The sequence below is a fragment of the Myxozyma melibiosi genome (genome assembly GCF_037950935.1).
Source record: "Myxozyma melibiosi strain Phaff 52-87 chromosome Unknown BZA70scaffold_1, whole genome shotgun sequence".
Classification (NCBI taxonomy): Eukaryota; Fungi; Ascomycota; class Lipomycetes; order Lipomycetales; family Lipomycetaceae; genus Myxozyma; species Myxozyma melibiosi.
In genome coordinates this window covers 61,235-76,478 of record NW_027042915.1, presented here as the reverse complement: position 1 = coordinate 76,478, position 15,244 = coordinate 61,235, and the positions used below count along the sequence as shown (strand labels likewise).

Sequence of the window (15,244 nt, the reverse complement as noted above, 5' to 3'; positions counted from 1 at the left end):
GCAGTATCTGTTGTTCTTCTTCTTTATCAAACAGTATTATTGCAGTAATTGTATTTAATTGTATCAGTCGCTTTAATCCTCTTCTTCTTCTTCTCCTTCTTCTTCTCCTTCTATATATCATCTCTCCTCATCACCCTCATCTCTGACTGTTCTGGCGGCTGTCCGATCACAACCGCCAAGCCGCCCTAACTCAACCTGTGACTCACAAGTCACAGTACCTCGCTACCGCCCGCTCTCATCGCATCTTCTTCCTTTCTCTTCCTCGGCCATTATAAATACCACCTCTCCTCCTCCTCCTCCTCCTCCTCCCCATCTCCTCCCCACGCACACATCCCTCGCCATGGCTGACCTCCCCTCCGCCTTCTTCAACGACTCCTCCCCCGGCTGGACCGCCGCCGGCGGCAACTCCCGCGAAATGGACGTCAACCTCGCCTACGTCGCTTCCGGCTTCCACCAGGTCTGGATGATGTCGGCCACCGTCTTCGTCTTCCCCATCATCCCCGGCCTCGGCCTCTTCTACGCCGGCCTCTGCCGCCGCAAGTCCGCCACCACCCTCCTCTGGCAGACCCTCGGCGTCCTCGGCGTCATCTCCTTCCAATGGTTCTTCTGGGGCTACTCCCTCGCCTACTCCTCCGACGCCGACCACTACATCGGCACCCTCAAGAACTTTGGCTTCCGCAACGTCGTCGCCGCCCCCTCTGGCTACCTCCCCGAGCCCCTCTTCGCCCTCTACCAGTGCATGTTCGCCCTCTGCACCGTCATGATCATGATCGGCGGTGCCTTTGAGCGCTGCCGTCTCCTGCCCTCCATGGTCTTTGCCTTTTGCTGGTGCACCATCGTCTACTCCCCCATCGTCTGCTGGACCTGGAACGCAAACGGCTGGCTCTACCTCCTCCCCGCCCTCGACTTCGCCGGCGGCGGCCCCGTCCACATCTCCTCCGGCACCGGCGCCCTCGCCTACGCCCTCATCATCGGCAAGCGCATCGAGACAAACTCCCCCTCCCGCAAGGTCCCCAAGTTCGTCCCCCACAACCCCACCCTCATCTTCCTCGGCACCTGGATGATCTGGTTCGGCTGGTTCGGCTTCAACGGCGGCTCCACCCTCAACGCCTCCGTCCGCACCTCCTACGTCCTCGTCAACACAAACCTCGCCGCCGGCTGCGGCGTCATCGGCTGGTCCCTCGTCGACTACATCCTCTACCGCGGCCGCTTCTCCCTCGTCGGCGCCTGCCAGGGCTGCATCGCCGCCCTCGTCGGCATCACCCCCGCCGCCGGATACGTGCCCGTCTACTTCGCCGCCGTCATCGGCTTCCTCACCGCCGTCGGCGTCCGTCTGTGCGAGAACCTCAACGAGTGGATCCGCGTCGACGAAGGCATGGAGGTCTTCAAGCTCCACGGCATCGGCGGCATGATCGGCGCCATCCTCACCGGCCTCTTCGCCGCCGACTGGGTCTCCATGCTCGACGGCGCCAGCGACTACTCCGGCTGGGTCGACCACCACTACATCCAGCTCGGCTACCAGCTCGCCGAGATCTGCGCAATCGTCTCCTACACCTTTGGCGTCACCGTCGTCCTCCTCCTCATCATCGACCACATCCCCGGCCTCAAGTTCCGCGTGCCCGAGCACCAGGAAATCGAGGGTCTCGACAAGCACCTCTTGTTCGAGGAAGGCATGGGCGACTACGAGCTCTTTGAAACCCTCCGCGCCGCAGGATACATCAACGCCGGCGGCTCCGTCCTCGGCGACGGTCTCGGCGGCGGCGTCGAAATCACCGAAGCTGCCCCTTCGGGCTCGTCGCAGGAGCAGGAGAAGGAAGTCACGAGCGATAAAGCTCCTACCGGCAGCACCTCCAACGACAAAGTCGTCAGCGGCGCTGTCTAACTTCCTTTCATTTTAAATTTCTTTTGCTCTCTTTTTACGGTTGATGGTGCACGTTTTCTCATGTTTTTTGTTATATCTTTGGTCACTTTACGTCTCTAATTCTGCTCGCGAGAGCCTGTACACTTTATAATAATCTAATCTAATGCAATAAACGCTTTGTACTTTACTTTGTTTACTCTACTTTTTACTTTCACTTTTAAGGTGGAATAAGCATAAGATGAGTCGCGTGGCATCCACGCTCTGAAGACTCAACGAGTTTATCTCCTGACTCAGTCACCACTGTCAAATTTTATAGAAAGACTAAAGAACAGGGCACGAACTGTTCAATTCACAGTTCTAAATCTAATCTCACATTTACTTAAACTAAACTATACACTGTAACCACTTTTGACAACTCACTCACACTGACTATACTCTCAACACCCTCGCCCGCCCCTTCGCATGCCCCCCCACCGGCGCCGTCCTCCCCCTCGCCCCGCTCTTCTTCTTCCCGCTCTCAAACGCCGTCGCGGCCGCATGCTCCCGTCCGAACGGATCAAGCTCTTTGACCTTATAAATCCGCACGATCCAGTTCTCGGACGTGAACGCCTCCTCGACCGAGCTCAGCTCGATCGGCGCCGCGCTCGCGTCCTGCATCGGACTCGGGATCCGCTGGTTGCGAACCCGGTCGATCGCCGGCTGCCGGCCAAACACGTCCGCAAAGCGGTAGTACGACATCTTGTACATCAGCGAGTTTTTCATCGTCGGCGTGGCTTCGGCGTCGACGCGGTACTCGCCGCGCGCGGTGAAGAAATCCCGCTCTTTGACTTCCTCCGGCCAGATTCCCTCCGCGATACGCACCATCCACAGAAACTTGTTGATGTCGTCGCCAGAGTACCCGAGCAGTCCGCCAAAGATAACAAGGATGTAATCAACATCATGCTTCCTCAGAATCGGATACGACACCTCCTCCCGACTCGACATTGCTTTCCCGACCGTCGCGATGTGCGTGTTATTCCACGTATTATTATCCACCAACGTCGTCCGATCCGCCATCCCGCCGATCTGGTACCCGTAATCCCACCAGCTCATCACCTTCGCGTCCTCGGCAGTGTTCTTCCGCAGCCAATAGTACGCCTCGCGGAAGTCGTCGATGATGTGCTGCGACCCGTCCGCCATCTGCGAGGCGAGCACGACTGACGGCGACGAGTACGCGTTCGACGTCACCCACGTGCAGTGCTGCACAAACATATACAGGTACAGCGTAAACATCCCGAGCACGATCCCCCGCGCCCAGTTGGAATACACACCAATCAGCGGCTTCTTCGACATGCTGCCCAGACTCAGAATCGACGCCTCGTCCTCGATCAGCGACGTCGTCGCCTTCTTCAGCGGCGACGCCTCCTCCTTCTCCTCCTTCTTCTCTTCCTCCTCCTCCACTGGTTTTTCAAGATTCGTGTAGATATCAAGGATATTCGACAACGCGACCGCGCCGCACACGCACACAATCGGCGTCAGCGTCAACATCAAGCGCACCATCACCCCCGCGAAATAACTCGCCAGGATTCCATAGATAATCACAAACAGATGCTCGTCCCTCAACTCCTGGAAGACAACGTACACGCCCGCGGGGAACAGCCAGATCAGCATGAACGTGTCGAAAAAGAACGACGGCCACGCAGTCGGCTGGTGCTCAGACACCGACGCAATAATCGGGATATGGATCTTTGCGTAGCCCGTATCCCACAACGAATAGAACCGGCCCGTCCACGGCGCAATCACGCCGCTCACAGTCAGCCCGACGATGCCCGCGACTCCGAGCACCACCAGCGCGCCGACGGATCCGACGACAAGCACCTTGAACTGCTTGCTCGGCACCCGCGCACGCACGTACACCGCAAATCCAACCAACTGCAACAGCCCAAACACCCCCAGCGCGCCCATATGCTCGCTCGACCGGATCGGAAGAAACCCGACGAACGGGATCTGCATACTGGCAAGCGTGCCGAGCGCGTACCAGGACGAGTAGGCCACATACAGCCGGCTCGAGTAGCGGCCCATAATCACGAGCACGAGCGCGTGTAAGGGGATGATGTTTGTGATGAACACGTACCCGCCCCAGGCTGCTACCATGTAGAAGTAGAATAACGCAGTGAGCGCGCCCCAGAACGCGGAGCCGAGCTTGAGCGCCTTGATCCAGAGGTAGAAGGTAAACATGAGCAGTGTGATGGCAATTGCCTCGTTATCATACGATCCGGCAACCGAGCGCGAGATGTAGCCTTATTATTCTGTTAGTCTTCTTCTCAAGCCTCCTCAAGCATCAATCTGCTCAAAACATAAGACAGTCATACCAGGGGCAATGCCAATAAACGCGGCGGCAAGCAGACCAGCAGAGTGATCCTTCATCTCGCGAGTAAACAAATACGTAGCATACGCCGTCAGTCCCGAAAACACCGGCGCGAGCATGACGCAGATATTGCGGATATCAACCGGCAGCGTAAGCGCTTTCAACCCATGAAAGATGAGCGCCGAAGTCACCATCAAGCCCGGGTAGAGCGTACCACCTGTGACCCGTCCGAGCGGGTACCAAGTCCTGTCATCGAACCAGTCCAGAAACGAGTAAAAATCGTTGGCGACAAGGTACTTCGTCGCCCGGAAATTGAACCACGGATCAAATTCGTGGATGATGGACTCGAATCGCACGACCGAGAACAGACGCGAGGCAATTGCCGCGCCCGCGATCGTGAACAGCGTCAGCGTGCGCAGCAGCGGCAGCGCGTTCGCGGCCGCCGGCGGAAGACTCGTCGGGAGCTGCATTGGTGGGTTTTTGTTCTTTTCTGGAGTGGAGAAGAGAGCAGCGGTGTTGAGGACGGAGATGTGCTCGAGGAGGTGGGTTTGCGTGCGCGGCAGACGAGGGACTACGTGGCCGCGAGGAGGTAGGGTAAGTGATCTGTTCACTGTGCTTTCTGCTGTAGAGGTCTTTTATCTGCTTTTCAGAATATAATCAGTAGAAGAGTTGTTTATTCTTTTGTTATTCAATTGTAGAACAAGTCAATTGAGTGGTTGGACGGACAGGGCCACCAGCGCTGCTCGAGCAATCGCGTTGATCTGGTCTGCATCCCTCTGGACGCCTTAGCTCTTAGTGCAATTTATCAGATCCTCAGTCTATTTCATCTCATTACACATCTCAACTGTTAGTATCATACATTCATAAAAATCATCAGCGCTTCCGCTTCTTCCCCCCCTTCCCCTTCGGCCCCTTCTTCCCAATAAAATCCTCCTCATCATCCTCGATCCACCGTCCCTCGCCCCCGAGATCATCGTCGATATCGTAGTCCCCGCCCATCGCCTGCAGCGGCACCAGACCCTGCCTTTTCGACTCTTCCTTTTGCGCTCGCACGTTCTTGGCCATCGCTGTTAGGTCGGCGGTTTGGATTAGGTCCATCATTTGCGTTGATGGGTGCGTGGACGGCGTAGTCGGCTGAGATGTCGCGGTGGGGGTGGGGGTGGTGGTGGTAGTAGTTGACTTTTCAACCGATGGCTTGGATGAAAACGCAAAGTAATCGTGTTTCTTCGCTGGTCTCGCATCTTCCTCTTCAGACGGCCGTGTGCGCTTGGACGATGATTTGTTAGGAGCAACATTCTCCTCCTCCTCCTCACTTGATTTGTCGCCGTCGTCAGAGAGAGGATTGTAATCTGTCCCCACGTCGGAAAAGATATCGCTTCCGGAATCGTCGTCCTCGTCGTTCTTAGCAGCTAGTATATCCTCTTTCTTCTTCTTCCCCACGTCAAGCACAACATAAGCCGACTTTGGCGGTTCACTTTTTCTCTCTGTGAGTTCGACACTCTCCCGCTCTGCCTCAACACTACCGACCTTCGCCGTCACCTTCGGCGTAGTCTCGGGCGTGATGATCGGCGTCCGATCAAAAACTCCCTTCTCCTCCTCGATCTTCTGCTGGATCTGCTCCGCCGTAGGCGCAGGCGACCTCCGATCCCACCTCATCTTCCTCCGTCGCTCCTTCTCCCTCTCACGTTCCTTTTCCCGCCTCCTTCTCTCTTCCTCCTCCTCCTCCTCCGCTGTATTCCTCCCTATCGGCTTGAATTTCGGTTTAGGCTTCTCAGCAACCCTCCGTCGCAGCTCGGCAAGTAACTCGGTCTTCGACCTACTCCCCTCCCGCGCCCCCTCAACCTCATGACGCTCCAACTCCCCCCCTTCCAAAATCTGATCCAGCGCGATATCAAGCTCCGCATCATCCCCACCTCCCTCCTCCTCCTCTCTCCTCCGCCCAGTAGCGTACGACGCCACATCCGGCACCAACTCCGAAAGCACGTCCTCGCCCTGCTTCGCCCTTCTGAGTAGTTCGAAATCAAGACCTTTAGGTTTCTCGTGCTCGCCTGCGCTGGACTTGAGTTGCGGGAGGCCAAGATTTGCTGCTTCGTCTTCTTCTGAATCGGCATGCTGACGACGCTCAGATGCGCGGTCGCGGTAGCGCGGCTTGGGTTCTTTCTTGGGTTTGGATGAGTCTGCATCTGCGAGGGATGAGGATTGCGAGGACAGTGACCTACATGTTTCTCATTAGTCTTCGTCCTATATATTCCAGAGAATTAAATAAACACGTACTTCTTAGAAGAACTATCACGATGCCGATCCCGGTGTCCAGATCTATGCTCCCGATGCGACGAAGACCTATGATGATGATGATGATGATGATGATGCCGATGCCGCTGTCCCCCGTCTCCCTCCTTCTCATGCTCGCTCTTCGACGTCGCAGAACTCTGCACGAGTTTTCTAAAATCCTCGTTCGTGAGTCCTCCTGCCATGACGCTCTGATCTGTGTAGTGAGGGTGTGTAGTTGGTGATGAGGAGGGCGAGGAGGAGGTTTGTTTATTTATTTGGGTGGTGTTGGGAGTTGAGTTTTTTGGGTCTGCGGTTTTGCTTCCCCTGGAAATCGCTTTAATTGATTTATTCTGTTCAATAACTTATTCTCTACTTTTATCTATATTCTCTACTTTGAGTATTTTATTTCATAGCCTCACATTATACAGATATCATCTACTCTCCAAGTACATATCATCAACCTCCCCTCGTGCACTTCTCCCTCGCAATGGCTGATATATACGGTACCCTCCACATCCTCCATCTTCTCCAAAGCACACCCCCCCCACTAACATCCTCTTCAGACCAGGTCGTCCGCGAACGGATAGCAATCACAGATGCGGCAGTCAAGCGGATACTCACGCAGATCCAAGCACTGCCGACCCTGCGGTTCGCATCGCAGGACGAAATGTGCGTCGTTTATCCTCTCTCTTCGCACTGATATCTATCAACGACTAATTGTTCTTTTGAATTTTAGTGATCAAGCAAAGCAGAGATTGGAATCCGCGCTCTTGAATTACGAAACGCATTTGTATAAAGCGCAGAGACAGATTGAGATTAGTGAATCAGAATCAGCGCACTACGCCTCCCAATGCGAGGAAATAAGTACGTCTCTCTCCATCCCCCACAGAATACAAAGACTGCCATCTCTGGTGAAAGAATACATACTGACAAACACAGAAATCACATACACCCACTCCATCGAAACCACCACCCTTCTCGACGCCGACCTCACCCGCGCCCGCGCCCGCCGCGCCGAACTAGAACAATACGACCGCCTCGCCCGCAAAATGCACTCAACAGACCACCTCCTCCCGCGCTCGGAACTGCTTCTCACACTCGACCGGCTGACGACGGAGATCAGCGAGCTCGAGGCGATCAAGACGAAGTATGCCGAGACATGGACGGCGCGCCGCGCGCAGTTTGATGAGATTATGAACGCGCTTACGGGGATGAGGAGGCAGATCCAGGATGAGAAGGAGGAGCAGGATCGCAGAGAGGGGATGGCGGATGAGGAGGGAGAGGAGGAGGGGGCTATTGCTGAGGTTGAGAGTACGCCCGTAGCTGCTCCTACTGAGAGTACGCCAGTAGCTACTCCTGTGCCGCCAACCGCTGAATCTGTAGAGGCGGAGGGAAAGAATGAGCCAGCAGCTGAAGGTATGCCCATCTAGATCTCTTTAACTTGGACTGACTTGACTGACTGATTCATAGCTACTGCAGAGACTGACCAGGAAAAGATGGACATCTCTTGATCTTGCATTTAATTGCCCTTGTATAGTACTCTAAATGACTGTGTAACAATATAGCAATACTTTTGATTTATTTATTTGGTTATTATGTAACTTATCCCGTTGTTATATCTCCTATATCTCCGTCAGGACTCTACTCGACCACTCACACCCACGCCATACAACAACACAACCACAAAAAAATACAAACTCTCTTTACAAAATTAATAAAAAAAAAAATCAAGCAGCCGTCTCGGACGCCACCACGGCCGGCGCAGCCTCGTCGATAAAGAAGTAGTTTCCGGTCGATTTTTGCTCCTGGTCGAGCTGCGAATCAAGCTTGTTGATGCGCGGTCGGAAACTGACCGGGTCGCGACGGAAGGTGACGTTGAGGTTCTTGAGGAACTTGTTGCATCCCGTGAGCAAGCTCTGGGGCTTTGTCGCGAGCGCGTCGACCGACGGCTGGCCTTCGAAGACGATGACGCGGTCGGCGAGGTAGGTCGCCATGATGAAGTCGTGCTCGACGATGAACGCGGTCTTGCGCGCGTGGATGATGAAGCGCTTGATGACCTTCGCGCAGATGATACGCTGCTCCGAGTCGAGGTAAGCAGACGGTTCGTCGATCAGGTAGATGTCTGCGGGCTGGCCGAGCGCGAGCACGATAGCGACGCGCTGCAACTCACCACCCGACAAGTTCTGGACCTCGAGGTCGATGAGATCGTCGATGCGCAGCGGCTTGCAAACGTCGGTCTGGAACTGGGGCAGCAGGAACGACGAGCGGATCTTCTTGAAGAAGAGCTGGCGCACGGTGCCCTGGAACTTTGGCGAGATCTTTTGCGGCTTCATGCTGACCGACATGGCAGGCAGCTTCTTGCCGTTGTCGGGCAGCAAGCTGCCGGCGAGCAGACGGCAGAAAGTAGTCTTTCCCGTTCCGTTCTCGCCCATCATGACGATGATCTCAGAGTCGGTGAAGTCGCCGGCCTGGACGCGCATGTGGAAGTCGCCCATCGTCTTCTCCATCGACGGGTACTTGAAACTCCGGCTCTTGTCAATCATGAGCATGTCACCCGCCTCTGCTAATCGGAACTGCAGCGATTCCTCGCGGAAACGCAAGTTCTCGGTCGGGATGTTTCCGTCGAGGAAGATGTTGATACCCTCGCGCACGGACGACGGCAAACTGACGACACCGTAGATGGAGGGCACACCGTAGAGAATGCAGACAAAGTCAGAGAGGTAGTCGAGCACCGACAGATCGTGCTCGACGACAATCACGTACACGTTCGACGCCAGCAGACTGCGGATGACGAGCGCGGCCGCGAGACGCTGCTTGACGTCCAAGTACGACGACGGCTCGTCAAACATGTAGACCTCGGCCTTTTGCACGCAGCTCATGCCGATCGCGAAACGCTGGAGCTCACCACCCGAGAGCTGAGCGACCTCGCGCTGGAGCACGTTTTGCAGCTGCAGGGCCTCGACGAGGTTGTCAAAGTTGTCGCGCTCAAGCTTGGCTTTGAGCAGGGGCTCGACCTTGGTGACGGGCCCCCGGATAGCACGCGGGATGTGATCGACGTACTGCGGCTTGATGATGGCCTTGAGGTTGTCCTCGAGGACCTTGGTGAAGTAGTTCTGGAGCTCGTTGCCGCGGAAGTACTTGAGGATGTCTTCCCAGTCCGGCGGGGATTCGAAGCGGCCGAGGTTGGGCTTGAGTTTGCCGGCGAGGATCTTGAGGGCGGTGGACTTGCCGATACCGTTTGTGCCGACAAGACCGAGGACCTGGCCGGGACGGGGGGTGGGCAGACGGTGGAGCTTGAAGGAGTTTGCAGAGTAGCGGTGGGTGACCTCTTTCTCGAGGTTGGTGGGCAGGTTGATGATGTGAATGGCGCCGAAGGGGCACTTCTTGGGGCAGATACCACAACCGATGCTGGATCAAATGTCAGATGCGGTGGAGGTCAAATGTAAGGAATTTGAGGAAACATACCACAGGTTTTCTGAGATGAATGCTATTTTCTGATCAGGCGCAACCTCGATGCAGAGCTTTCCGGTGCGGACGACAGGACACGACTTTTTGCACTCTTGCCTGCATTTCTGTAGATGGTGGGTTAGTGTGAGTTGGGCAGATCAGGAGTAGATTCGCAGCATAGATCCAGCGTACCTTTGGCTTGCACTTGTCTGCATTGACGATAGCGATTCTGTACAGATATTTGGTCAGCTCATGACTCGATTGTGATCAGTCTGCGCGTGAAGGAGAAAACGCGTACCTGGTCAACCGATCACTCATTGTGGCTGTAGATATATCTCAAGACACAGTAGAAACACGCAACAAGAAGAATACAACAACAGAAGCCTGAACCAAATATTTAACAACGAGAACCAAACAGGATCTGCAACAAACAAAGACAGCTGCTCTCTCTGCGATGTTCTGTCTGCGGTCCAGTTTTTTCTCTTTGCGACAAAAAAGATCTGAAAAACTCAAATTCACCTTCGTCTTCAGTTCTTAACCCGCAGCCTTTTTCTTCTGACATTCACCGCGCCCTCATTCGTCGGCGCCTGCTGACATGAGCTGAGGGGGTGGTGGGATGACATAATCATACTGACATAAGTATGCTGACACATAATAAGGGAATTGTGGTGATGACATCAGCATGGAATCCCACCTCATCGCTCTCATCGCATCCATCTTCAACTCGAAGGTGCGCCATGGACGACCGAGCGAGCAGCGCGTCGCCGCCGACAAACATCCGCAGCAGCTTCCGCAACCGGCCGCCGTCGGTGTCCTCTGCCAGCTCGTCGTTTCGTCATCGTCAGCAGCAGCAGGACGCACACACTCCTCCATCTCCATCGCCCGCTCAGCAAGACTCAGACACACACACAGATACAGACACAAACCCAGACACACACGCAGACACAGAGTCCAAAGACAATGAAATCCCAGAAGAACCAGAACCCGAAGAAAAACCCACCCTCGCAGCCTCAGTCGTGCTCACCACCCTCCCGCGCGACGCGGCCGGCGCTCTCGACAAGTACGCCCGCGCTCCACCCCGCAAAGTCGAGATCCGCTTTCGACCGATCGGATCCGCGCCCAGACTCACGCGCGCGGTCGCAAAGATCTCGTCGTCGCAGCATTTTGAGGTCGTCGTTAGGTTCCTCCGTCGACAGTTGCGCTTCTCGGATCAGGAACCGCTTTTTGTATATATAAACTCCTCCTTTGCGCCTTCACTCGATCAGGAGGTCGGATTTCTACATGAGGTACTTCATCTCTCATCTTCCTCCAACTTCTGCCCACTAACAACTCTCCTCAGTGCTTCAAAGTAGATGGTCATCTCCAAGTCAGTTATTGCAACACAGCGGCGTTCGGATAATGCATTATTACAAACATATTACTCCCAATCCTCTCTAATATCACATGCATTCTCTCTCTCTCTCTCGTATGATTACAGACTCAAATCTCACAGAACAAGCAAATACCACCCTTGACAAAACACAGTCCTCCTCAGCTTTCTAATAGCATCCACCTCTAAAACGTCGACTTTCTAAACGGATTATTGCTCCCCGTCTGCGCCGCCTGCAAACTCTGGATCGGCGGCGCAACAACAGTCGTCGTAGACCGCTGGATCGCAAACGGATTCGTCTTTGTCGGAGACCTGCTCACAAGCGCCGCATCCCCATTCTCCGGCACAGCTCCCAGATTCGACGACGGCGGTCTCGCGAGATGGAACGGGTTCGAAGTCGACGCCGTGCCTGATCCAGATCCAGATCCAGTAAATTGAGGACTAATACCCGTATACGTCGTCGCTTGCCGGAACGGGTTCGTACTTCCTGTCGGCTGTGCTGTCAACGGCTGCTGCTGCTGACCAGTCATAAAAACCGATTGCTGCTGCGGCTGGGCCTGCGAACTAAACAGACCCATGTATCCGTTCTCCGGTGCGGGACCCATGAACCCAGTCGGCTGCGGCTGGATCGGCAGAGGAGCAGTCGGATAGCTCTGCGCTTGTGATTGACTCGTATACCCTCCAAATCCAGCACCAGTAAAATCAGGCGCAAGCGGTGCCTGTTGCTGACCTTGCTGCATCCCCGTAAACGTGCCCTGCTGGAACTGAGGTTGCTGAGGTTGCTGGAACTGCTGAGCAGCCACCGGGAACGGATTCGTCTGCTCGAAAGGTGGCTGATTCAAAACCATTCCATTCTGATCCACATACACTGGCTGCTGCACGACCTGAGCTGGCTGCTGCTGCTGTGGTTGCTGTGGCTGCTGAGGAGATACCGGCGCAAAGCCCTCACTAGCCAGCACTTTTGTGAGCGGTGTTTCGTCAGCGTCTGACCGATGCGCAGCCAGCTTCGCCTCCTTCTGCGCAAGAAACTGTCGTCGATTCATCTCAAACTCGGGATCATTCAAATAATCCTCTAAACTCTGTGTGAGCGACGTCGGCGCGTGCTTGATATTGGGAACCGACAGCTTCGTGGCGCTTTCGAGCCGCCGAGCAAGTTGCAGATATTCCACTACGCCGTCCATGTCTTTTGTAAAGTATTTGTAAATGTCGAGCGCGCGCTCGGCGTCGTAATGCGACATTTCAAAGTAGTGCTCAAGCATGTTGATCACTCCTTCGTTGACTGCCTGATGGAGCGCGAGCAGATCGAAAACGAGAAATCGGAATGCGGTCAACGAGATGTCGTCGTCGGGAGGGTACTACATAGATGTTAACAGCAGCTCTATTTAAAAACACAGAAGAAGCGCACCTTGACCATGAGCAGATAATGCAGCTGGCTTTGAACACTTTCGATCTCCCGCAGGAGACCCTTCTCGACAGACAGTGTTCGGAGACGACCTTTTGTCGGATTATCCTTTTTATGTCGTACGTAGTCGATCTTGAGGTTTGCATACTGGCGCACGCGCTCTAGTAAGTACCTGCTGTAGCGGTGGATGATCTCGGCATGTGCACCAGCTATGACTGTTAGTCTAGAACGACGGCTGATGAGGAGTAAGATACCCACCATTCTCGAACGTCATGTGTTTTGTGTCAAGCATCCGGCCGTGACGGGCAAGATACTCGAGAGTGACGTCTTTGCGACCTTCTCTGATCATGATGTGCACGACAATCAAGCTCTTGTAGACCACCTGCCCGGGGTGTTAGCGGCCGCTCAATCAGACATCAACAATGAAGAGGATAAGTACCGTCCAGGCAGAGTCTCGTAAGCGGATCGAGAGAGTGCGAAAGATGTCTTCCAAATCACTTTCATTGGAGGTTCCTTGCAGGATAGGCTCGATGTATTTGATTTTGGGAGCCGCCAGCTATACAATAGAATGATAGAGTAGTTAGAGCGAGCACGCAACGACGAGACGAGAGAGAAGAAGAGTTGCAGTACCTTCACCTTGGTAGCCCCCTAAAGCACACAAATAACAGTCAGTATTCAATTGAGAAGAAGAAGTAGGTGCCGGATAGACAATGCAATGATAATACAATACCTTTACTACTTTGTCGTACCCCATACGGAGCAACTATCAACGCCGACGAGTCGCAAGAGCGAACGAACAAAAGCACAAGAGCAGCACGGATCAGCAACAAACTGATCTTACACACAGTCCGAGAACAGAGAGAAGATACCTGCTCTTGCGGACGAAGAAGCAGCAGCGACGGATCTGGTCGGGAAGCCAAGAGCCAGCCAGCCCGCAAAAGCCCATCGTCGCTCGCTCGCCGGCCCCGAGCTGGGAACTCAGCGGTCACGTGGTTTTATATATCCACGTGACCCTATTTGTGAGCAGGGGGGTTTGTGTGTTTAACCCTACAGTCTAAAGTAGGGTTACAAATAGCAGTCACGCAGTCACCGCAAACCCTACGGCGACGCAACAGACGACCAGATAGTTGTCTCGACGCCAGCAGTTCTCCCATCCTCGTCAGTACCAGCAACACTCCAACAACAACCAGCAACAATGGTGAGTATCCCGATGTCTTACTATGATTAACTGCAGCGAGAAGCAATGCTTTTGATGAATCCCGTCTGTCCTGTCCTTGCTGTGTTCTGTTCGACCTGCGGAGTTTGATTGATTCGATGCCAGTCGAGAATTCATTCGATGCGTATGCCTTTTCCTTCTTCTACGGGAGGGAATAGCATATTTAAACGGTCGTACAACCGTGTTTCCTGCGACGTGAAGAGAAACTTGTTTCTAGAGGTGGGAGGCCGCTGGTTTGCTAGCAAACACTCACCTCAACTTCACGTCCAGAGATTCGTAGTAAAGGCTGAGTTCTTCTCTGAAAAGAGAAGGACTCTTAGAGGATCATGATGTCAGGATTTTTTCAAAAGCACTCTTCTTATCAAGTTGCTCGGTGTGAAAAATACTGACTCGTCCTCAATGACTTAGCCACCAAAAGGAAAGAAGCCCGCTCCCTCCCCCTTCCCGTCCACCAAGGCCGCCAAGAAGGCTCCTAAGGTATGTCCATAGCTGTTCTTTTGTGTTGAAAACTTTTGTCTAACATATTCTAGAACCCTCTCATCGAGAAGCGTTCGCGCTCGTTCGGCATTGGCCAGGACATCCAGCCCAAGCGCAACCTCTCGCGCTTCGTCAAGTGGCCCGAGTACGTCCGTCTCCAGCGCCAGCGCAAGATCCTCAAGCTCCGCTTGAAGGTCCCCCTGCCATCTCGCAGTTCAGCACTGTGCTCGACAAGAACACTGCCACCCAGGCTTTCAAGCTCCTCAACAAGTACAGACCTGAGACCAAGAGCGAGAAGAAGGAGCGTCTCACCAAGGAGGCTGCTGCCATTGCTGAGGGAAAGAAGAAGGAGGAGGTTTCCGAGAAGCCCTACACTGTCAAGTACGGTCTCAACCACGTTGTTGGTCTGCTCGAGAACAAGAAGGTTCAGCTTTTGCTGATTGCCGACGATGTCGACCCTATCGAGCTCGTTGTCTTCCTGCCCGCTCTTGCCCGCAAGATGGGTGTCCCCTACGCCATTGTCAAGGGCAAGGCCCGTCTCGGAACCCTTGTTCACAAGAAGACCGCTGCCGTTGTTGCTCTGACTGAGGTGCGCTCTGCCGACAAGGCCGAGCTCGCCACTCTTGTTTCGGCCATCAAGTCGAACTTTGTCGAGAAGCACGACGAGTCGCGCCGCAAGTGGGGTGGTGGTATCATGGGAACCAAGACCACGACCAAGCTCGAGAAGCGCCGCAAGGCTCTCGAGGCCGCTATCAAGGTCTAAAAGTTTTCATTTAAAAATAAACGGGTGTAATATAATGATTGAATACAAAGCTGGTTGTTTTGAATGAGTAGATTGCATTGTGTAGAAGCAG

The 15,244-nt window shown here is 54.3% G+C and overlaps 9 protein-coding genes across 9 annotated transcripts; 6 read left to right on the top strand and 3 right to left on the bottom strand.

Annotated features, from left to right (window-relative positions):
* The first annotated feature begins 312 nt into the window (after positions 1–312).
* On the top strand, positions 313–2,049 carry BZA70DRAFT_270196 (ammonium transporter AmtB-like domain-containing protein). Its single transcript, XM_064911266.1, has one exon. It carries the CDS (start codon positions 341–343, stop codon positions 1,880–1,882), a length of 1,542 nt encoding a protein of 513 aa, XP_064770042.1. The 5' UTR covers positions 313–340; the 3' UTR covers positions 1,883–2,049.
* On the bottom strand, positions 2,050–4,754 carry BZA70DRAFT_270194 (oligosaccharyl transferase stt3 subunit). The gene is made up of 2 exons (XM_064911265.1): positions 4,213–4,754; positions 2,050–4,140 (listed from the first exon to the last, which is right to left on the bottom strand). Exons 1-2 carry the CDS (start codon positions 4,676–4,678, stop codon positions 2,291–2,293), a joined length of 2,316 nt encoding a protein of 771 aa, XP_064770041.1. The 5' UTR covers positions 4,679–4,754; the 3' UTR covers positions 2,050–2,290.
* BZA70DRAFT_270193 (uncharacterized protein) lies at positions 4,755–5,975 on the bottom strand. The gene has a single exon (XM_064911264.1). The coding sequence runs from the start codon at positions 5,862–5,864 to the stop codon at positions 5,082–5,084; it is 783 nt and encodes a 260-aa protein (XP_064770040.1). The 5' UTR covers positions 5,865–5,975; the 3' UTR covers positions 4,755–5,081.
* A 124-nt stretch (positions 5,976–6,099) lies between these two features.
* BZA70DRAFT_662 (uncharacterized protein) lies at positions 6,100–6,831 on the top strand. The gene has a single exon (XM_064915307.1). It carries the CDS (start codon positions 6,335–6,337, stop codon positions 6,719–6,721), a length of 387 nt encoding a protein of 128 aa, XP_064770039.1. The 5' UTR covers positions 6,100–6,334; the 3' UTR covers positions 6,722–6,831.
* Positions 6,778–8,098, top strand: BZA70DRAFT_900 (uncharacterized protein). The gene is made up of 4 exons (XM_064915523.1): positions 6,778–7,148; positions 7,216–7,343; positions 7,419–7,895; positions 7,950–8,098. Exons 1-4 carry the CDS (start codon positions 6,967–6,969, stop codon positions 7,988–7,990), a joined length of 828 nt encoding a protein of 275 aa, XP_064770038.1. The 5' UTR covers positions 6,778–6,966; the 3' UTR covers positions 7,991–8,098.
* A 499-nt stretch (positions 8,099–8,597) lies between these two features.
* On the top strand, positions 8,598–9,158 carry BZA70DRAFT_234202 (uncharacterized protein; the record flags this gene model as incomplete). Its single annotated transcript, XM_064910286.1, has 1 exon — positions 8,598–9,158. One exon carries the CDS (start codon positions 8,598–8,600, stop codon positions 9,156–9,158), a length of 561 nt encoding a protein of 186 aa, XP_064770037.1.
* Positions 9,159–10,663: 1,505 nt separating this feature from the next.
* On the top strand, positions 10,664–11,325 carry BZA70DRAFT_286383 (ubiquitin-like autophagy protein Apg12-domain-containing protein; the record flags this gene model as incomplete). Its single annotated transcript, XM_064913857.1, has 2 exons — positions 10,664–11,212; positions 11,266–11,325. 2 exons carry the CDS (start codon positions 10,664–10,666, stop codon positions 11,323–11,325), a joined length of 609 nt encoding a protein of 202 aa, XP_064770036.1.
* Positions 11,326–11,379: 54 nt separating this feature from the next.
* On the bottom strand, positions 11,380–13,694 carry BZA70DRAFT_511 (ANTH domain-containing protein). Its single transcript, XM_064915163.1, has 6 exons — positions 13,428–13,694; positions 13,328–13,345; positions 13,137–13,253; positions 12,956–13,079; positions 12,701–12,906; positions 11,380–12,650 (listed from the first exon to the last, which is right to left on the bottom strand). The coding sequence occupies exons 1-6, from the start codon at positions 13,449–13,451 to the stop codon at positions 11,481–11,483; spliced, it is 1,659 nt and encodes a 552-aa protein (XP_064770035.1). The 5' UTR covers positions 13,452–13,694; the 3' UTR covers positions 11,380–11,480.
* Positions 13,695–13,833: 139 nt separating this feature from the next.
* BZA70DRAFT_270176 (ribosomal protein L8) lies at positions 13,834–15,217 on the top strand. Its single transcript, XM_064911263.1, has 4 exons — positions 13,834–13,895; positions 14,322–14,390; positions 14,444–14,584; positions 14,605–15,217. The coding sequence occupies exons 1-4, from the start codon at positions 13,893–13,895 to the stop codon at positions 15,151–15,153; spliced, it is 762 nt and encodes a 253-aa protein (XP_064770034.1). The 5' UTR covers positions 13,834–13,892; the 3' UTR covers positions 15,154–15,217.
* The last annotated feature ends 27 nt before the right edge of the window (positions 15,218–15,244 follow it).